The sequence below is a fragment of the Neopelma chrysocephalum genome, unplaced genomic scaffold (assembly GCF_003984885.1).
Source record: "Neopelma chrysocephalum unplaced genomic scaffold, ASM398488v2 Primary Assembly neopelma1_97102, whole genome shotgun sequence".
In the NCBI taxonomy this organism is placed as follows: domain Eukaryota; kingdom Metazoa; phylum Chordata; class Aves; order Passeriformes; family Pipridae; genus Neopelma; species Neopelma chrysocephalum.
The window spans coordinates 2938029-2960948 of NW_020925744.1; the positions used below are offsets into that span (position 1 = coordinate 2938029).

The 22920-nt window shown below is 42.1% G+C and overlaps 1 protein-coding gene and 2 pseudogenes across 4 annotated transcripts in view; all 3 read right to left on the reverse strand.

Moving 5' to 3' along the window:
* Positions 1-1762: 1762 nt before the first annotated feature.
* On the reverse strand, positions 1763-4837 carry LOC113961236 (annotated as a pseudogene).
* Positions 1763-5708, reverse strand: LOC113961254 (annotated as a pseudogene).
* LHFPL2 (LHFPL tetraspan subfamily member 2) overlaps positions 1763-22920 on the reverse strand; it is a 124459-nt gene continuing 103301 nt past the window's right edge. For 3 of the 4 annotated variants that reach the window (XM_027671389.1, XM_027671390.1, XM_027671391.1), the window contains exons 3-4: positions 20796-21581; positions 1763-6016 (exon numbers count right to left, since the gene is read on the reverse strand). In XM_027671389.1, the coding sequence (XP_027527190.1) occupies positions 5760-6016; positions 20796-21225 (687 nt within the window). In that variant the 5' untranslated portion in view covers positions 21226-21581 and the 3' untranslated portion in view covers positions 1763-5759. Of the gene's footprint in view, positions 6017-20795; positions 21582-21934; positions 22039-22920 lie in introns of those variants that run through there. The other variant, XM_027671392.1, reaches the window with a different exon arrangement.

Below are 22920 nucleotides of genomic sequence, written 5' to 3' on the forward strand. Positions count from 1 at the left end.
GAAAACAAATTCAGAGGAGTTTCTGTTTAGAGTGCTGAAAATACCAGGTTTTTCTTCTTTGTACCATGATTCAGGAAGGGAATCTTCCAGCTGGAAAGATGGGAAATGTCAGGGACTGATTTTTGATAAAGTTTGGGGCTGTATTTGTAATTGGAAGTATGCTTGGAACAGGGCTACTGCAGGGGCCTTGAAAACAGCCTCATTTGAAGTCCAGTTACTTGTGACCATGCTCTCACCATTTCTGCTCTCAACTGTGTACAGCTGGAGCTGGGTAGGATACAGTGGCCGGAGGCCAGGCCACTGTACAGAACAGCTGCCTCTGACCACTGGTGCTTCTGTGGCATCAGCTGCTCTGCCACTCTTCCAGCTGACAGTGCTGCAAGGAGATTTTCTCATGTTTATAGGCTAATTAAATAGTTGTGTATGCCTGAGCCATAGTCATTGTGTACATGGCAAAGCACAGTTGCTGTTTTGCAGTGCAGGGTCGTTGTCTTTGTTGTGCATGTATTTTTGAAGTTTTAGAAGAAAAAGTGGATATCCTGGATGGGGCATTGCAATGATACTTTTTGTCCAACGTAAGAGAACAATTGGAAGTGGTCAGAATATAGAATCAATTAGGTTGGAAAAGACCTCTGAGATCATCAAGTCACACCTATGACCTATGTCACTAAATTGGGAATTCTTTTTTCTTTACCTTGGTCAGACCAAATTACTGATCCCACTGCATCTGAGTGATACCTAAAGCCAGTTAGGGACTATGCTCTCAGAATCCCACCAATATGAAGATACTCTATTTGAAAAAAAGCTTTCAGTGAATCACAGAACAAGACAACTTCTTTATATTCCTGTTCCTCTGATATGGGTAATATACATCCACTTTGTCATTGCATCACCTTTCTCAACCCAGCTGGAGCTTGGGGAAGAATACAGAAATCTGTAACAATACACACAAGTAGAGACTTACACTCTGTGCTCCCTATTGCTAACTTGATTAACTTCACTGAAATATGAAGGTAATATTTTTAGCCATTCAAATCAGTACTTCATAATTTCTTCAAGCAGTATTTTTTATTTATAGAATAACTGCTGTATCTATATCTGCTTTGAAATTCATAAAGGTGACTAAGGTGTATTGAGTGGCACCTATTCCCTAACTACCTCTGCAGTGTAGGTTTCTAAATGTTCCAAGTTTTAACCTCGTTTGGAAACTGTTATAAGTGTAATTAAACTACATGCAATTAATTATATATAAATTTAATACAAGTGGACCGTAGCAACTATGAGAAATAAGTAACCATCCTGACTTTTCTTTAAACTGCTGAAAACCTTACTCCTGGTTCTGCTGTAGATTGGCTTTGTAGCTTTTCTCTAGTGTTTGCCAAGTCACAGTTGAAAGGTAAGACGCACTGTGGCAAACACCATTTTAAAACTCCATGTGTGATCAAGCAATATTTGTTTTACAATCTTTGTTACTCCTTTTCATGAGAAAAGGAACTGCAGTGCTTTTGTTGCAAAATGAAACACACTTCTCAGACCTATATTCAATTAAAAAGTCTTGCTAATGCAACTGTAATGTATAACACAGTTACAAGTTCAGATCACATACTTTTGATTAGTAAGCAGTAAGAATTGTTAAAGTCAGATGGGAATCTGAAATATATCATTGGACTGGGATCTTAAATGCTCTTAAAGCTACAATTAAAGCTACCTGAGTGTGGCTCAGCTTGTACAATATATTTGAATTAAGGTAGTCAGACTCCTGTTAAAAGTTTAAAAACTCACATTTTAATTGAAATTTAGATTAAAAATAAGGCACTAGTTACATCATTCATGCTAACAAATGTACATAGTGGTGACTCAAGAACAGAAAAATAGTACCACAAATAAACCATGGCTCAAAAACTACTCTAGCTGGATCGGTGCAGCCACACTTCTTATACAGAGGAGCTGTGGTGTCTGTGTTGCTGCCATGCTCTGCTTTTGTTGGACTCTGTCCTTTCCTTGAGGTAGGCAAAAGTGCCCATGGCTTTCAAGGAAGGCCTGAATTCCTTTCCATTTACCACTAGGACATAAGAAACTCTGATGGGGGTAACAAAGCAAAATGGAAATGATTTAGCTGAAAAAAAATCTCAGAATCTAGAGAACTTTATTAAGTAAAATAGATACAAAGGTGATATAGACAACCTAGAAATAATAGCTCAGTAGCAATGTTTTTTTGCAGTGCTGCATTACAAATAAAGCACATCAAGAAACCTTGCTGAACCTTTTCAGCTTGTAGAGTGTGGCCAGAGGTGGACACAACTTCACATTGGAAGTGTTTGTATTACATAGATCTAAGTAATTCAAATCAATGTAGAAGATATTTTTGTTAACTCTTCAAGCCACTTTTACTACTGTTGTATTTATCTTCAGCATCAGTGATTCTATTGCATTACTCTATATCCACACCACCAAATTCCGGCCACTTCTTCCCTGGGAAGTCCCTTTTCAAATCACTGGTTTAAAAGCAAAAACTAAAAAACAAAAAAGCCCACCACAAAATCTATTCCTGGTATTGCACATCTCACACAAGTTTGTATATATATATATATGTATATACATATATATATACATATATATTTAAATATGCTACAGTTAAAGAGGTCTATGGCACTTTATTGAATACAAGTTTAAGAAGTTGATGAAACCACAGATGTTTGAAGAATTCTTCAATACCACAAAAACAAAGTTAAACTGAATTAATTGGCACACAGGTTTGAAAGAATCCACAGCAAATTCTTCTAGATCTATGCAGTGCATGTACATTAAGAAGCAGTTACACTCTGCAGCCCACTCGTGAAATCAGTTAAATTAGCTTTAAGCTGATTTTTCTTTCTTTTTTTTTTCCCCAAAGCTGCTGCTGAGGTGAACTTCAGGAGCAATTTAAACAGCTGTGAAATTTACTGAGTGCATCCTGCACCTGACAACCTCATCCAGGAAAAAAAATCTGCAATATATACCATCTTATCACTTGCTAGAAAAACAGAACCCTGAGAAAAGAAATTCTGATTATTTTTATTCTGTATTTCTTCCCAGCCTGTCTTCTATCTGTGCAATGTGATGAACATGGGTATTCCTGCAAGTTATTTGATTATGCTGTTGCAGAGCAAGCTGATAATATACCAGCAATAAGCAGAAAAGCTGGTTCTTCTTGGTTACAAATGCAAACAAAAGCAAATATGCCACTGAAAATATCTCCTTTGTACTTAAAAAACCCCAAAAATGCACTATTGAAATTTTTTTAAGCATTGTGTAGATCACAGCAGAGGTCAGCTAGTAATGTAAGTGAAGGTTGCTCATTGTTTGCATCTCAGCCAGAGTGGTGTATGCCCTCTATACCTTTGGAAGAACTGACTTGATTCTGACTAATCAAGTGCTCAAGCCAAAGCAGCATTTCTCACCCTAATATAGTGTCAAGATTTGTTGGCAGTGGTGACCTGGACATTGGATTGCCACCCACCCAGGAAATCTAAAACAGTAAATCTACTTATTCATTAATTTTTAGCTGAGTTATATGCTACTCGTACAACTGCTAGCCCCCCATTTCCCAACAGCAGAGCTCAGCTGGTAGCCAGGCTCCAGCACACGCTCCAGTGGGGGCTCAGGAGGGACGCCTAGAGGACGCCTCACTGGACCCCAGGGACAAGCCCAGTGCATGCCATTCAGGTGTGGGGGGTGTGTTTATGGGGCAAAACCAAGGAGACAAACACAGGTGTGGACAGAGTGTGCAGGCTGTGATTTTCATCCTCAGGTACCACTTTGTGCTGCTAATTTTGCTTTGTTAAAATTGTGCTTTGTGCAGGCAGTTGGCAGAAATGGTCCCAGACCATAACTTTTGAGGGAGGGTGTGTTTAAATATTTATAAATATTTAAAAGAGAAGCGAATTACCCGTTTTAAACTAGAAGATTGTGGGTGTGGGTTGCAGGAGCAGGTGAATGCAGGAAGAGGCTAGATTAAAACAGTCCCTTTCTGCAGATAGGCAAAAGTTGACCTTATTCATTGCACTTTGTCTCAAAGGTCACCTCTGTATCTGTCCAGCACATGGTCTGAAGGAGCACTAGGCACAGACAGGTGCAGGCTGGGAGCTGCTCTCTGTGTGCCACAGCGTCCGTAGGGCATGGCAGGTGCTGGAAGAGGGCCCCAACTCTGCAGCTGTTCACCCCCTCCTTGAGGCTGGCCCTGGGCATGTGGTCAGGGCTGCTGAGCAGCTCTGGTATTGCAAAGGACTTGAGCAGTGTCTTGAAATTGGCTATCTACCTGTACAGTAGCAATGATTTTTAATACCTATAAATAACTAATGGCACACTTTAAGGGACTGACCACACATCAACAAGAATATCTGCTTCGTATTACACAGTGAAGCAACACTGTCATTTGGATGATGTTAAACTACCAAGAAATAAGAAGAGGAATCTAAAATTCACTTAGTATTTCATTAGAACTATTTCTCAGATGAATTATCCCCAATGCTCCTATGGCACAGCTATATAATGTTTTTTTTTTTAAATACCTTTCAAACTTGTTTTACGAAGTAGTAAAGTTACATCACAAGTAACACAACCAACTGCCTTCGAGAAAGGAATGTCATTTGTGCAAGGTCTGTTTAATTTCTGCTGGTTTAATTGGAAAAAGCTCCATACCACACAAAATTTAAAAAAAAAAAAAAAAAAAAAAGACAAAATCTTCCCAGCCATGTAGAATTTGGCCAGACTTCCTGAAAAATTTTAATTTCCTAAAGACTAATGTGCCTCTGGGTCATGAGACAGACTGATCTGTAGACGGTGAATGAGGTTTCATTGATGAGAGAAAAAGAAATGCTGCTGAAGTAAAACTTGAGATCCACAGCTGTAGGAGAGGCTATAGGCCAGGTCAGGCTGGTGCCATGGGGAGTTATCATCTGCTTGGGAGTTCAGAAGTTTTAATAAAGGCTGTAGAAATACTTCAATTTTATCTGAATCAGGTGAGAGGTGAGAGCCAGTGCAACAACAACTTTTCTGTCTAGTCAGTGGAAACAAAATAATTTACCTGCTAAGTAACAAGTGGCACACACCTTGCACTCTTAAGTTTCAAGACAGAGAAACCTGCTAGGGACTTAACTTTCTAAATGCTTAAGGATTGGTGTGAACTGCATCAAGTCAGCTTTGCTCTCTCCAGCATAGACTTCCTATCCAAGAAGGCACTGTACTTTCAGGAAGTTCAGTATCAAAAAGCACCTCAATGAAAAGTATGGTACCAAATCAGGTGGTGGTGAAGAAATATTCACCAGTGAGGGGAGCCCTTGGAAACAAAACCTTAGTAAAATAGGCTTCTTTTTTGCATAAGAAAAGAAAAAATGTGCTAGCTTTTATTATTTTCAACCCAAATTCTTCAAAGTGACCAGGGTGGGTTAGGCAATCCAATCAATCAGAATTTGTCAGTTATAACAACATTCCTGCTATATACAGGTGTTTACTCACATCCCCAGTCAGATCAATATATTCCACTGTGTCCTGATCACAGAATGAAACTAAAAATATCCCCAAGTATTTACATTCTGCTTTCTTGGGATCCTTTCTCTGATCCCCATTGCCCAGCAAGGAAGAAAGACCCTTTCAGTAGTTCGGGGCTGGAATGCATGGGGCTCAGTCACACAAATGGTAATAACAGGTAAGTGGATCTGCTTGTCCAGTCAATGGAAAGCAGATAAAGATCCAGATGCTGGTATTTTTCCCCACTGTAGTTAAAGGAGGCAGATAAGGTTTTTTCCTTCTTCTATTTCTTCTTGCACTTTGTCACTGGACGTGGCTATTTCAGCTTGCGCCGAGAAGACTGCACAGATGAACGTCAGAACAGTGCCACCGATGGCTGTGTAGAAAGCCCAGCCCAAGGAGCAGTCTCCTAGTTTGTAAGCAGAAGCATAAGGTCCACAATAGCTTATTGCCTTCTGACATCCCCAACCTGCAGGGTAAAGCATCAAGCCTAAGATAAGGAAGAGCCCTATAAATAAAAACAGAAAGAAGTTTAACAGTCAGTTTAACACCAAATGCAGCACACATAGTAATGGTCACTGCCCACTCCTAAGTACCAGGATTAGGAGGAAACTGCTCTTCCTTTACTGCTTGTTCCCTGCCATATGCCATGCAGCCTTTTAACTAAATTTGGAGTTACCCTGTGGTTTATCTTGTGAAAGGCTTATTTCATATGATAATGGCCTAGTTCCACTAACTAGTTCCTATTTCACTTTTCTAGTGATGCAGGAGCAAAAGCCTCAACTCCCCATCTTACTGAACTGCCTGAACACCCTGCTGCACCTCAGTTTGGAACTGAGAAGCTCGGACTAGACGTTTTACCCATCTGATTGTCTCTCCTGTTCACAGTTTTCTCTGTGAGGACCAGTCTCTAAGCAGTGAAGGACTTAATTAAAGAAATTGCAAGTCACCTTAGTGTCCCTGCACACACAATGTGTGACAGGAGATTTAATCAAAATGCCTAATATGCTAGTGCTAAAGTGATCTCTTAGGGGCCTGCTAAAAAAAAATCACAGTGAATTAAACACACATCTCCCTCGTACAAGATATGTAGGAAGGAGCTAAAATCAGGACAACTCACAGCTATCAAAATTTGATTTCTGTTTTCCTTGAAATTTTATTTAGAAGAACAGGAAGAATTCCAAAAAACAATTTTTGCTTAAACACAACCAGTTTATCCAGAAAATTAATACAGCCATTCAGATCCCAAAAATATTTCTGATTAACTTGTCCCACACTGTAAATCCCTTTATTCAAACTGGCATCTTGACGAAAACAGCTAGTCAATGTGCTGCCACCTTCTAGAAGTGGGCAGAAAGTTATGTGCTATACTAAGAGATTACCAAGTACAGCTCTGAAGACTTGTTCACGCCTTCTTCCATTCACTTTTCTGCAGGTTTTCTGCAGTACGTTACGTTTCCTTAATTTTTTGTTCAAAGAAATTCAGCCACATGCAAGAAATCTTTCCTACTGAGGACAAAAAGGGGGATCCTAGCTAGTAAGCAGTTAATTTACACAAACCACAAAAAACATCATCCAACTGTCTAAAATCAATGTCTATGAATGCCAGACATTTCACAAAAGAAAGTCCTTCCTCCAGCATTTTTCTCATGATGACACAACACCATGGACATGAATGACCTAAGTTCTTTGGGGCAGCATAATCCATTAGTGAGTGATATCCATTCTCTGTGAAGGGATTTCATCACTGCCTACATTTAAGAGCTAATGACAACTTTTATGCAGTGTTTCCTGGCTGGTTGGCCAAACTACATTAAATATAAAGTATTGCTTTATCTTGGACATACCTGCATAAGCTGTGCATTCATCCTGCTGAGCCCTGCAGCCATCTCAGACTAAACACCAGCAGTTCCTTCTTCTCTGTTCATCACTATTTCCTGTTCTGCGCAACCAGCACGACCACACTATGTATCTTTCTGACTGTACATTGGTTTGGGCCAGTTGCCATTTTTCTCTAAAGATCACAAGCCCTTTGGTAGGTAAAACCCAACATCACTGAATTAAGAAGCTGGATCTGAAATGCCAGTGCAGCTGCTGCCAACAAGGAAGTTTTTCAGGTTTACCTCTCCATCATTCTCAAACCTAGAGCCCATGTTTAACAGCAAACCTGCCTTAGAGCTGAGCCAGAAACAGGACCAAGAAGATACATCCATTTCTTTTTACCAAAACTAGAGCACTGAGCAACTCCTGAAAGCTACTGATTCATAGTATGTATGCTCTGAGCTGAAAAGCCATTACCCAAAACTCAGCCCCTCAAAAGGCTGCAGCAGCTCTGCCAAAATGTAGCCATCAGGACTTTAATGACTTAGAACTTTTTTTAAAAAAGTACAGAAAGTTCCTGGAGAAATACTGACTACAGCCCATAATTTCACAGAATCACAGAACCATTTAGTTTGGAAAAGACCTCTGAGATCATTGAGTCCAACCTTTGAACACTACATGCCATGTCGAGTCCTTTCTTAAACACCGAGCATAATAATAATAATTTAAAAAAAAGTAATATTTTCACTACCAAACCTCCTTTCTACGAGTCCCATTTCAGGGCAGACAGAAAGCTTCTCATGTGCCTCTTAGCACTATCACTAGTATTTATCATTTTTTATTTAATTAATAACTAGTTCCTCCTGCTTGCCAGGAAAAGTGAACAAAGATGATTCCATTAAGCCAATTCAACATACCCACAAGAGCAATGCACTCTGATTTCATGGTAACAGCAAGTGGAGAGGCACAGACTTCTCATAACATACTTATCTCAAAGCTCAAATACTCAAAGCAATGGCTGAGCTGTGCAGGGTCCCTTCCTGACTCTCCCAACCTGCCCAGACAGTAGTGCTTGATTAAAGAGAAGCTTTGCCTCTTGCTTCACAGTAACTACTGAAGACACAGTCACAGGCTGCAGAGGTCATCTTATTGACTCCTGCAGTTTGAACAAAACAGACAGATGATGCTTTACCACCCAGCAGCAGAGCAAACCATTGCTTACATTAGAAGCCAGCAAATCAAAGCATTTAACTGTTCAACTACCTGCAATCAGAAATGCCTGAAAAAGAACCACCTCTCTGTTCCTGGGAACATGGATGCAGACAGATGAGAAGGAAAAAATCCCATGTGAAAAGAACAAAGTAAGATATAGCAGGGGTAGCAGGGGCAGGAGAGATTGTGATGCTACTTGGAAAGTCTTGTTCTGCTTTTAAATAGGCGCAATGGTTAAATGCAATGGGAATAGCTCATCAGTCTCTGTGCTCTTCCACCCCTAAGGAGCACTGCACAACCATTTCATGCAACACAAAAAAGCCAGAGAGCTGTTTCTACAGATAACACCGTAGCCTTGATCTAGATCAAACACGTGTGCAAACAGCTGCTAAGCTGAGCAAAAACCATTTAGAGGCCAGTCAGTGGTGAGATGATCCACAAGGGGAAAAAACACTGTAAATTCTCAGCGCTGATTACTCATACCACTGTCCATGGGGCAGAGCCTGACCACGCCCGTTACATCTCATTGCTTCCTTGACAGAAGTTTAAGCCTAACTGCCTATATCCCTGCCTTTCTGTAGCTGCTTTTTAGTCCCTGGGACTCTCCCGCATGCAGCTCTCTTGCTTTGGTTATTTATTTGCATTACCACACAACCTGGGATCTGTGCTCACAGTTTCTGCCTCCAGTACCTGACAATCTGCTTTTCAGACAAGACACACGGAGATGGAGCACAGGGCACAAGTGTGATAACCCTGAACAGGATACCAACAATAACTTCATCAAATCCATAGCCTGCTGGTTACCAAGTTTTTCTCTCACAGCTTCTGTAACAAGAGAGTCTTAAGAAAAATGTGGAAGGAAGAGAAAGAGGTTTTCAGTTGTTTGTGGACAGCACAAACCAGCAAGTGGTCTCTTGGTTTTGTTTTTTGAAGAGTCCCTTGAGAAAGATGGAAGTGAGCACTGGATGGGCTGCACAGAGCCAAAAGCAAAGTATCTTGCCCATGAATGAAACACGGCAGAGAGCATGGCCTGGAGGCCAGGCTTACAAGGGGCTGGAAAGGGGAGCCAAGCATACAGTTGTTCCAACAAGGCAAAAGAACACAAGACCGGCTTCTAATACCATCTATAGATTTGTGTATAAAATAATATAATCATAGAATACTAGGTTGGAAAGGGACCTGAAGGATCATCTGGTCCAACCTTTCTTGGTAAAAGCATGGTCTAGACAAGATGGCCCAGCACCCTCTTCAGCTGAACCTTAAAAGTGTCCAACATTACAGAATACACCACTTCCCTGGGGAGATTAGTCCAATGGCTGATCATTCTCATTGTGAAAAATTTTCCTCTGGTGTCCAATTGGAATTTCGCCAGCAGTAACTTGTACCCATCACTTCTCATCTTTTACATGTGACTCCTTGTAAAAAGGGAGTCTCCATCTTCTCTGTAGCCATTTGTTAAATACTGGAACATGGGGATAAGGTCTCCTGTAAGCCTTCCTTTCTCAAGGCTGAACAAACCCAGTTCTCTCAGCTGTTCATCACATGGCAGGCTTCCCAAGCCTCCAATCATCTTTTGTGACCCTTCTCCAGATCATGTCCAGCCTGTCCACGTCTTTTTTGTATAGCAGGCACCAAAACTGAACACAGTATTCCAGGTGATGCCTGAAAAGCACTGATTAGAGTGGGATAATGATTTCTTCATCTCTGCTGGTGATGCCCTTCATGCCACCCAGCATCCTGTCACCTTGCTGTACCACAGCAGCACACAGTCCCTCACACCGAGCTTTGTCCACCAGGACTCCCAGTTCCTTCCCACATAGCTGCTCCCCAAAAGGGTAGATCCCAGCCCATGCTGCACTCCTGGATTATGCTTTTCCAGGGGCAAGACTTCTCCTTGTTGAGCTTCATAAGGTTCTTGTTAGCCCACTCTTCCAGCCTATCAAGGTCTTCCTGCAGGATGCTTCTCCCTTCCCAGGTGCCCACTTCCCCACTCAGTTTGGTATCATCAGAAAACTTTGTCTTTATCCTATCTTCTAGATCACATTAATGTCATGAAGACATTAAGTAGCACTGGGCCCCATACTGATCCCCGGGGGACACCAATTGTGATTTGTGGTAAAAGTTGCTCTCTCGATTGATTAACTATTATAATTCTCAAGTTACTCGAATGTCATTCACTTTTTCTTGCACTTGATTCATTCAAATATTAATTCTGTATTTAGTCTGTATTGTTCAGCATTCTAAGCCATTTAATGATATAAATTAAGATTAAAGTAATTAAGTTTTTGTTAGCCATAGCAGTACAAAGCTCAGTTTTGTGTTGTATGATTTTATGTCAGCAGAATCTGATAAAGCAACAACTATTGACAATTTGCCTTGAAACATATCTGGCGAGAGGACAGTAAATGTTAATCATAGACATTTCTTTTTCTAATAAATCAGATTTTGCTATTGTCCCTCTGTCTTTGAAGAGAAGCCAATGTTCAAGAGATGGAACAGAGAACAAAAACTGAGTGCTGTGTCTGAAGAAAAGTTTTCTGCAAGGAATCCTTTTCAGTTCTTCATGCTGCTGTACAGTAAATGATATTTAATTCACAGCTAATCTACCTGCGGAAATTTTGCTGTTTGTTCACCCTACTGAGAGAAACAAATTCACTTTGAAAACATTACAAGCTATTTTCCACTGTGCTCCTCTACAGGCTCACAGAGCTCGGGCTTGCTCTGTTCTAGATTTAACCCCCTCTCTAAGCACAGCTGCAATCCTGAGAGTGCAGCTTCTGCTGTACACATACTTTTGTTCCTACTTCTTAATTATCTCTATCCCACTTTTTGAAATCAGTATGATAATTTTTCATAATTACATTTTCATTTTTGTTATTTGTTGCTAGTTCTCAAGTTACCTTTCTTCTTGGGATTCCTTAAAACAGAGGTCTGAAAGAATACCACAAAATGTTGTCAGATGCCTAGGAATGACAACACAAACTATTCAAATTACTTTTTTTATCCAGAGACCTCATCTCTACCCCTTTGGTGTAAGTCTGTCAGCAGAGAACATTTTCCCATATTTCACTGAAGGCAATTTGGTCACATAACCTTTTATTATCAGGCCGTAATTACTTGCTGTCAAAAAGAAGCCTTTATGAGATTTAGATTTTAATGTCATTATTAGTTTAAGTATATTTCCTGATTACAACAGCCTATTAAACATCAGGCCTTCTATACTAAAACAATGTCTCCTCAAAAACCAAAGCGAAACATTACAGCACACTGAATATCAATATCAATGAAGTAGACTGCATCGCTGTGCAACGATGTTTCTGAAGACAGTTCAGTAGTGCTTTTCCTTTTTTTTTTGTATTTGTGCACCAAGAACTTTTCCCCTTTTAAGGGCCTGCAGCTGCATCAAGTAATTGCTCCTGGTTTTTATACACTGCAGTAGTGCTGCCAGGTCAACATTGTAAAAAACCAACAGACCAGTCTATTGTTGTGGGCATTTGTATGCCACATTATGTGCTGGGGTCAGATCTGAGTAAAAGCTTTTTTATTCCAACCCTGGAAGCAACCCTTGAGGCAGGAGTTAGGCAGATGCTTATTTACTCAGTGAAGGCATGCTATTTAATTTTGACAGTCTCCTGTGCAGCTGCTGTTCTGCCACATTAAACAACAGTATATACTAACAAAGCCAATTTCCATTGCAAAGCCTCAAACTATCTACTCATTTCCTAGCAAAATAGTAAAAAAAGCTTTTAAATACTGCTGAAGAAACAGGAAATTAAGCAGCTGTGATCAATGAGGTGGCACTGCAACAGGCTCCCATGGAGCAGCAAAACTGAGCAACAACATTTTAAGGAAGGAAGAGAAAAAGGGTAAAGGCAGGGAGGGACTAGCCTTGCAGTGCAGTGCAGGTGGGCCACAACCCCAGTGGCAGTGATCCTGATTGTCTTCATCTTCTGAGCAACCACAGAAGATTAAGACACAGCCCAGGGACACTGCATCAGCCAGGCACCCTGCCTTTATTACTCATATTTCCCTATGTCAGTATGCTACCTGAACAATTTCAGGTGTTAAATATATCTACAAATGTACTGCTCTAGCTTAAGTCAAGGAGGCTTTCACATACACAAACCCTCCCTGACAAACCCTGCAGGGATACTACCAGGTCACTATTTGTGCACTTTTGATCGCTTTACCCACTGACCAACAACCAAAGTGATGGCCTCCAACTCAGCAGCTGCACAACAGACACCTTCAGCACTGTGAAATGATTCAGTAATACCATTTTAATCAGATGAGAGCTCATGAAGTGGGCTCAGGCCACCTGACATGGTGGTCCCACCACTCCACATTGGCTACAGGAAAAGCACCAGGGCAGTGCTGAGATGCTGAATGGAGCATCGTGACAGTGCCCACAGCACAGGGCACAGACCTGCCTCTGCAGTTGCTCTCTATCCCCCTGGATGGCTGCCAGACCCACCAAATGCAAGCAGCTGACCAGAGGTAAGACAGTCTTTGCCCCAAAAGAGGGGAGACTCTGCATGCTCTAGTGCCTTGGAGATGGCCTCTGGCCCACTTGGAAATGCTGCAGATCCAACAAAGGAAAAATTCATAACCTTAAGAAGATTAATGCCTTAAAAGCCTACCTGGACACCACAATCAGTGCAGATTCATACAAGCAGAGGTGATTTGGCCTAAGTTGGAAGCATGAGTGTTGAGGGTGGGGAGGGTTGCCAGCAGGCAAGGTCCTTACTTTCATACCTGGAGTCACTGCAGATGACTCTCCCATATACAGATTTCAGTGTATCTGGGATACCCTAAGCTAAGGCAAGAGAATCAATAGTTTAAAACTATAACCAGGTGATGGCTCAAAACCTGCACAGATGTTTTTCTCCCCTTTAAAATTGTCTTAGGATGATATTAGGGTATTCAGTTACTAGAAGAAAAAGCAGTTCCCTAACCACGGCCTTCACCAAGATGAGGAAGAGGGTAAGACCCCTACTCTCATGTTTCTTTTCCCAAGTATTATGCAAATCAAAGATGCTCATACAGAACCAAACTTATGCAAACATGCAAACGACTGATGACATTACTGGTGTTGGGCTCTGGAAACAGTGCTAGGAGTACAGTGCAGGGAACTACTGGTGAAACACTCAACCACCGTGTCTTACCGAGAAAGCAAAAAAAAAAAGTCAGTTTATCAGCTTGATACAGGTTGCTTTAACAGAAAAGCATAGGGGGGCTCCCATGTGATGGATGTCAACCCAGCAGTTAAGTCAAAACAAAGCACCCTATAGGGGAATAGCCTAATGCTTTCAAGTTTTCAGCAATACAGAGGTAAACAAACACTGTCCACTCACAGGGCCATTGCTCAGGCACAGCCACCTCTCACATTTTACCTTAAAAGCCAATAAACATTGAGTGTTTTTAATCTATGTTGACCAAATAAAAGGCTCCCTCCAAACTGCTAAATGAGAAATTCAGTTGTGGATGGTAAATTTGGGAGGTTCCTGAGTCAGGGAAGGAAATATTAGGCCAAGTCAATTACTCTGTCCATGAAAGAAACAGAGGAGAAGACCCAATACATTTCACACCATTCACCATAACCTTTTCCACTGCTGTTAAACCAGTGAGTGTCATGTCCTTCAAACCAACTATCGCTTATGCTGAATTAGCAGAAATGGAATGAAAAATTACCACAGCTCTATAAGGCAGGACAAAGCAACAACCTGCCTCAACTCAAGCAGAGGTAAAAGGGATACAAGTCATCCTTTTCATGGCATTACATTTCCTCAATACCAATCCCTCAGTACAAACAAAACCTCAGGGATGTAGAGGTGGTACTGAGGAGCTGCAGAGGAACTAAGGTTCAGCCAGAAGAAAGAAGCAAAGGGGGATGCAAGAAGGGGAGAATTTCATGTGGCTTCATGAGTTGTACAACAGCAGAGTGCAGGGTATCTGTACTGGGGAAGGAAGCAAAACTCAAAGCCACAGATTTCCTCACCACCACACTAGGACCACCAAAGACAAGAGCTAAGCGTAAGTTAGCCCCCTGTCTTAAAAGAGCTCCTTTCATCTTTTTACTTGTGTTTCAGTAAAAAACACAGCATTTGCTGAGTTTGAATATTTTCCTAGTGTTTGCATCCTATACACAAACAACAGCATCTGTCTTGGCTCTGAGGCCTGGAAGCAAAAATCTGATAGAAACGGAGCCCTGCCGCCCTCCCACCATCCCCCTGGCCTCTCTGGGTCACCAGCACTCTTTCCCACATCACCAGGGCAGGGATGTAAAGAAATGCACAGCATCTCACCTGTGCTGGTAGAGGTAAGGGACCTCAGTGTGCACATGTGCCACAGTAAAATGTTTCTCAGTGGGTAGTGTGAAAGTCCCACACTAAGCGCTGTTTGGTGGACGAGATTTATGCTTGCGAAGAGAATCAGTTGCCAAACTTGATCATGGAAAACATGAAATTTTTGTTTATTTTTCTATTCATTTTAATCTGCTGTGTGTCTACTGGTTCCCAAGTGCCCGCCTTGATAGTGCAGGAAATGAGTCGACCAACAAATCTAAAAAAAATACTGAAATCTTAATTTTATTTCTTTGAAGTTACTAATGCTCTCCCTCAGGCTCAATAGCAATTTAGCACTTGAATCCAATTTTCCTTCCCTGGTATATTCCAATGCAGCAGTCCCCTTTGCTTGAACTTTCAGCAGCCAAGTGTGTATTAGATGTCATGCTGGCATTTGGCCATACAGGTTACAGGAAGCACTATACCGCAGACAGCAAAAGCAGTTCAGACTATCAGGATTTCCATTAGAAATCCCTCTCCCCTCCCTTTTTTCTTTCTTCCCACCCCAAGAATTCAGAATTCTGGCATCAGAAAAGAAAAACTCTGAGCTGAATCCAAAGAGGAAATATGCTTTCTGAAAAATGCATGCTCTGCATTTTAGAAAGACAAACAAGAAGCTTCCTTGCCTTCAAGGGCAAAACCATTCTTGCTCTGCCCTACTACTGCTTGGGCTCCCTGTCTGCTCAACAGCTTCCGTAGCCTGCAGGCAACATGAGTTCACAAGGTGCTTTTCTCCTTGCTTGCCAATTTGCCCTTTTCTCAGACAAAATAATGCCTTTTTACAGCATGATGCAACCTACAACCAAATATCCTAAACCATGCTGCAATTATCACAGCATGTTATGATCTGATCATCAAAGACTTATAGCAGCCTCATGTCCCTTCCAGCACAGCTTGTGTCTTCTGCTTTTTCTACCCTCTCTGATGAAAGGTCTAGCTGACCTCCTGCTTCCTGCTCTGCAATTCCCAATGGCCTCCTTATGTTCCAGCAGCCAGGATTGTGCAGTTCCATGGCTGCACACTCCTTGAGCCCACCCTGTGCAGCTGGATCCTACTTCATCCACCTTCACAAGCAGCTCTACATCCTCATTTCCTTCAGATGTTTCCCACCCCTCTGCTCAGGCCATCTTCCTAATCATCCAGCCTCCCAAAATGAAAATGATGCCCCGTAAGTATAACAGGCTGAACTATTTCTCAGTGCAAGAGATGTGAAACAAACTCTTTCAGCAGGAAAGATAGATTGTTACACACAGTTGGCTTTGAACTGAATTTCACCTCTTCATTTTAGAAAATTGTGGAGAAGTTTCCTTGCATTTGAGGGTAAAGCTGCACTCCTGGCACTGAACTATTGCCAAGGTACTGCTGCAGTTTCTGGTGGAGGAACCCCCCAAGATACCACAGAAGGGAACAGGAGAAGACATGAACAGTAATACAGGGAAATAATGGAAAGGTCAGAAGAATGAATCCTGGAAAGCCTGGGAGACACCTGAGAAGAGAAAGTATTGTGGAAGAGACTTCACTGCTTGGAGCAGGACCTGTGTAAGGGGAAAAAACAGGCCTCTCAGATCCTGGAAAGAAAGAAGTTGAGTCATCCCCCAGCAATGCTGGAAGAGAAATTGCTGAGGTGACAGAGGGAGGCACAAAGCTGCAGCATCTAGGCCCAAGCAGACAGACTTCTCCTGGCCTGCCTGCAGCAGCCTTGGAAAACACAAACCTCTGCTTTGGCTGACTGGATGTCTACCTGTTAAAGACATAACTGGCAGTGGCACAGCCACCTAAGCCACATGACAGCAAAATGCAGCCATGCATTCACCTGAGTAAACCAGAGATACCTCTCAGTGTGCAGCTGGGAAACAGCTGGTTTTCTGACTGACGCAATCCAATTTTTACATGCTTTTATTTCCCCCATGCTTCTCTCAGGAACCAGTTTAGTCAAGTTTGTTGAGCTAGGAGACAGTTGACTGTGAACAGAGGAAGAGATGAGAAGGGGCTGACCTGGGAGAGGCCTCTCAGATGAAGCCCTCAGCACCCTGGAAAGACTTTAAAGAGGAGCTATTTTATCTTCTTTTGGTAAATGTGCTCCAGCATGGCAAAGCGGGAGTAAAAGAAGCTGAACTCCCAAACCCATTCGCCTTCCTGACATGTCAGCACCCTTTCCCCACCACTCTCCCCAAGGCCTTTTTGGGCACATGGTGTCGAGCTTCCCACAACCAAACACAGGGGCCTTCTCAAGTTCTGTGGCTGACACAATATTTGTGCAGCTAATTTAGCTTCTACCCAGGCATGTAGTCAGGGTGCTGCTGGCAGGTTGGGCTCACCTGCAAGTCCAGCAGCTGCTGGCTGTGGGGAAGGGTCCTGTCCACCTGCCACGACACAGGTTAAAAAAAGAAGCCAAGAAAATTGTTGATTATGAACTTCATAAACTATCCAAGATGGAAGCCGAACCTTGTTTAGGCTCTGTCCTAAGCTCACCCCACCCTCCTCTGAGGCTAGGTTATATTTAGATTATATTACTTAGTACTAAAGTGAAGTACACCAGCCCAAATAAGACTTGTAAACACATATGCAACTACACCATATGCATACCAAGGTATGTCATTAGGGGATAATTAATTATTTATTTCCTATACCTACATGACTTCTGTGAAAATTTACTTTGAATTGATTCTTGTCAGGTAATAACATCCTGCCTCTTCCAGCCTCTGCATTTCAAGTGATTCATGGACTGTAAAAATAGAATACTTTCCCCAAAAAGACATACAAATGAAAGTCTGCATGGACTTCTTGCTGCTGGGTAGTAATTATCTATTCAATTACGTGGCTCCATTCTCTGCACTCTTTAATACAGAAAAAAAGATGCTTTTCCAGATGAAACAATCCTCAAATGTCTCCAAAACCAGGGCTACTGATTACTGTTTCTCCAGCTGCAGAATGAAAGGTACTGGAGTCTGAAAGTAAGTGGTAGAAAATCTTGCTCTACAACAAAGGAATTACAGGAGTTTAAACAAGAGCCATATTTTCTTCCTTTATAGCTTTGTATTTCTCATTTTCTGCCACAAAAAAAATCCCAATGGACCAGATATGTGTATGGTTTCTTCCTGTTGGCCTACATGAGAGTTTGCATGTTTGTCCAAGGGCCATAACAGAAGAGATGTTGCTTTCTGCTCTGTAATTTCACCGTAGGCATCATCCAGGTCATAACCAATCTACACTGGAAAGATACATCCGGTGTCTGTTATTGTTTTTTCATTATGAATTCCAGGAATAAATTAACTTGTTGTATGTTTCTAATTATATTAAATCTCCACTGCAAAGATACAGAGATTTTAAACAAGATTAAATCTGCAAGATCCTGAGTTCCTGTAGATGACTCTACTATGAGTGCATCTCATCTTTGAGAAGGAGATGTTTGACATACTTGCAAATATTGGACTGACATAAACTGATTAACAAAATTCTTTTGTGAATTCTTCTCCTACACTTATTAAAAACATAATTGTTCACCTTTGAAAGAATGATGTTATGCTTAAAATTATTAAGGCGGCGTTGTATCTTGTTGTCTGGTCAGGGCATTAGTTTAGCTATCATAATCCCTGTATGGTTTAAACATGCTGACAACTGTCCCTCTTGAGCAACTTGCTTAAGCATTTTTCAAAACTCCGGAACTGAGAAACCTGAAATTAACAATCTTTATAAGTCATAAAGAAAATAATTGCAACTAAGTAAGCAGATGCTGTAATGCTACTGGCACAAAAGTAGCAGTGGACCCAAGAAAACTAATCTTTACAAAATGAGTTGTGAGCCACAAGACGCCTGGCTGCAAATGTTGGCAGGCGTACTTCTCATAGCAATGGTTTCAGTAATGTGACCTTTCTATTACCCCGTTTCATGCTGTGTCATTTATCCGAATTATAAGAAGAGAAGTGCTTCTATCCTCAGTACAGCTCAAGAAGGACCGATCTATCCCTTAACACGTAAGAAATGCTTGTGAACTGTATTGTTCAATCCTTTTGGCCTCAAGTCCCATTACAGGTGCAGCTGGATAGATGATAAAACTGTCTTTGCAAGTATTTTCTCACAAATACATGGTCTACAGAACACTAAGATACAAGAACCTACTTCCTGCTCGTCCTATACGATAAGACTAGGTGTTTTGAGATGGTATCAGAGTTGTAAGTAAAGCTATCTTTTCACCAGAGCCAAGTCAGACATGCCAAAGATCTACTTACGCTGCTAAGCAATCTCTTCCATACAAATACCCCTCCAGCAGAAAAAAAATCAGTAATTGTACATCGTGAAAAAATGGTTTCATGGATTATTTCTGAAGTATAGTGTAGGAAAGCAAGGAGCTAACAACTTCCTCTGGCTTAATCTGCACTGCCAAGCTGCTTCCTTGTCACACTGGTTCTGGCAAATTCTGTAAACCAGGAGTGATTACAGAAAACTTGTCATATTTATCTAAAGGACAAACAATATGCTACTTGTATGCCATCATGTGAACAGAAGCATCTTTAGCCAATTTAGGGACCTAATCCTGCTCTGAAGCACAAACCTCACACTGTGGGTGACATGAAGTAAGTGTTACACTTTTATACTGAATTCACATGAAGCAGACAATGGTAAGAGCTGCCATGTTAGTGCTTCAGATGCCAGCATCAGCCAGTTCGTGGCCTGCAACACTGACTCTGGAGGGTTGCAGCAGTCAGTAAATTCAGTTTTCACCTACTTCTCCATGTGTGTTTAGAGTAAGATTAATTTAGGTCTCAACCAAGAAATGAAGCCAACCAGCTTCATAAAGCTCTGAATACCTATCATTACACCTCCTGTCTAGGTACAGTCATCACAGACATGTTTGGCCACCTCAGTGGAGGTGAGAAGAGGGAAAGGTGGATTCATATTTAAAGCAAACAAGTTAAAACTCTTAATTTTTGTTGTAATGAAATAATTTTGTGAGTTGAAAACATCTGCTTGAGAGCACCACCAAGAGAGAAAGAGGAAGTGTCCCTGTTCATTCCCTCCTTCTTTACAGTCTCTCGGGGCTCCCTGAGGTAGGGCAGAAGACCACTCTCCTCCTGCAGATGACCACACACACACAGAGCACAAACGATAAAACCCTGTGTATGAGACAGGTTCTCCCCATGCTTGCTGGCAACTACAGAAAGCTGAATACTTCTCTAACTAGGGCTGTCCAGGGTCAGTTTGCTAACAGTCATTTAATCTCTGTAAAATCTAGGGGTTTAAGCAGAAACACCAAATCTCTAGAACAAATTCATCTTTTCAGGCAAAGCACAGCTGATCCCTTGACAGTGAAAAGATAAGCTTAGTGGACTGTGTAACTACAAGTGAACAATAAGCTGGCTAAAGGAAGGGTTTATCACAAGATACCACTTGTCAGCTTTGAAGGAGGCCGCTTAGCATGAAATGCTGCAGGAACTGGGTGTGCAACTACTGGCAGTTCTTAGTCCTTGGGTAGTATTTACTCTCACCACAGCCGTGAAGCCTCTGAGACACTGAGGGAACTGCCTTTGGTCCATAGAAAAATTACTAAAGTAGCGAGAGGGAGATAGACTGCCTTAACGTGAGTATTAACTTTGTTCTCTGCTGGTAACAAAAGAGAGAAGTTTTTGTAACTGAAAGAAATCAAACAGAGGGGGAAAAAATGAACAGCAAACAAAAGCAACATTGGTCATTTCATTTTGGCACACATCAGGCTGCAATTCTGCTGCCAGTGTCGATGTATTACATGCTGTGTAGCTATAAATTTCAGTTGTGTTTGAATAAACATCAGCGTATAGAATTGCTTTGCATCTGCCTAATGCAGTCTGTCTGCAGACAGGAGAGAATTGCTGTATTTCTTCATCTGAATAGCCCCAAAATTAAAAATGTTAGTTGTTCTCAAAGTGCACTTACCTGCAATCCCTTGTAGCAGCCCACAGACATTAAAAATGCTTTTTTTCATAATACTCTGCACACACATAGTAAAGACAGACACAAATGCCACGGTACAAAGAATCATGATTCCCATGGCTAGGAAAATAGCAGTCGCCTGCCAGAACCCACTGGCAATCTCATTGAAGTTTTCAGCGTAAGGACCACAAAGCGTGTCTCGTCTAGAAAACTGCATGTGGGAGATTCTGGTGCAGCGCCCGTAGATGCCCAGAGTTGGATGGTAAGGCTCCTGCGATCCCCCTGTTCTGTTGTCCACATCCTCGGAGCTTGAAGGCTTTGCTTTCCCAATCAGCCAGTCTGCGCTCATGAAGGCAATGAGCTCTGCAAAAGCCACCACGATACTCAGGAGAGTCCATAGCATTGACCGACACGTTACAATGACATGACACATATTGATGTCCAGTGCTTGTGATCAGTGCAGCAGACAGTCTTAAAATCCAGGCACCAGGGGAAAAAATTAAATTAAAAAAGGAAAAAAGGACCCTAAGAAAACCACTGTGTCTGCTCCGGCTACTCTCTCAACTCTCTCACAAAGGCCAAGATGAGGCTTCTCAGAAGAAAAAATGAACAGCCCCAAGTTTTGCAAGCAGTGCAGTCATTTGTTCTTTCTGTTTAGTTCCTCCTTTTTTCCTTCTGGGATGCTGAGCTTTGAAATACAGTTTTCTTTCTTAATATTCATACTGGCACATGACACTGCAGGCTGGTGGGGGAGACTGCAAGGACTGTGCACTGTTTGACATCACACACCTACAAGAAAAAAGAGAAAACACATCTGCAGTGAGAGAAAAGTCATTTCCACCCCCACAAAGAGCCAAGATCTGGCACAAATCCACATCAACATACAAAAGCTCTAACAAGGGCACATCAAACAGCTTGCTGGAAACCTCCCTGGTTTGTCCCAGGGGAGTAATTAATCTCCCCCCCCCCACTACCAATACTTATACTTACAGTATCTGCTGCCGATACTTACAGTATCTGCTGTGCCCTATCCCACTGCCAGTGTTTGCCAAGCACTTTGCAAGCAAAGGTCTCAGTAACACTCAGCGGTCCCACCCATTCCTACCACCACACCCCTATCATCTTCTTCTGGTCGAAATTACCAAGGGTGCTGGCAGTCACCCAGCAAAATGTTAGGACACGTTTAAGCAGTTTCACAGATGTGCAGCTCCTGCCTTCAGTTTGGGAAGGTGGCATGGCATGCCTCTGGGACGGAAGCTGAACACAGCTCCACATGCCATTAGCACCTGGGTGCAAAGGGCAATAAAGGAACCTTGTTCCAACCTTCTAGGTTTCTGCTGACGACAGCTGAGCCAACCCCTCCTCAAGAGCAGGTGAACAGGATTACAGCTGAGGACAGTCCACCCTGCGATGTGGTGACCCCTTTGAAGCCTGGATTTTGCAGGAGCAGTGCTTCTTGGGTTCTGTACCCAGGTTTGTCACACACCTCATCTTGAACTGATGTCAATGCAGGCAGTCTCTGGTGAGTGGTTTACACCATTGTAAACAAGAATCTGTGGAAAAGTGCTCCAGTCACTGCCAAGTGTCCAAGAGCCCCACAGAGAGGGGTTGCCAGTGAGCCTTGGGCTTCCTAACTCTTCTCAATTCCCCTCTTCCACAGTTCTCTGTATGCTGTGACTGCAGCAAAATGTTCCTCAGGGCTTTCCCCAAGCCTTACTGCTGCCTTTCAACAGTAGCTGATGACATTCCCAGAGTTACACTCATCTTAGTACAAGAGGCAGAGACCATTATACTTCCAACTCCTCTCCAAATATGGGCCTCAAAATAACAAACGGGTCATCACACATGCCTCTGTGCTTGAATTGAAACACAGTTGCCTGAAAGCAAGGGTGGGAGCAGGAAATGCCCTCATGAAGGGCCTCTCGCCCTTCCATGGCAAGAACATAAGGCTCCCAAGTTTTCCTCACAAAACCCAAAATACCAACATTGAACTGGAGGCAAGAGAGTCAAGAAGCAGATCTGGACCTCACTGCTGCCCTGCTGCCAAACGCTAAGTGGTCAGCAGATGCCAGGAAAACAGACATCCCCAATATTTTTTTAGTTTTGTCATGGGGTTGGTGTTTAATTT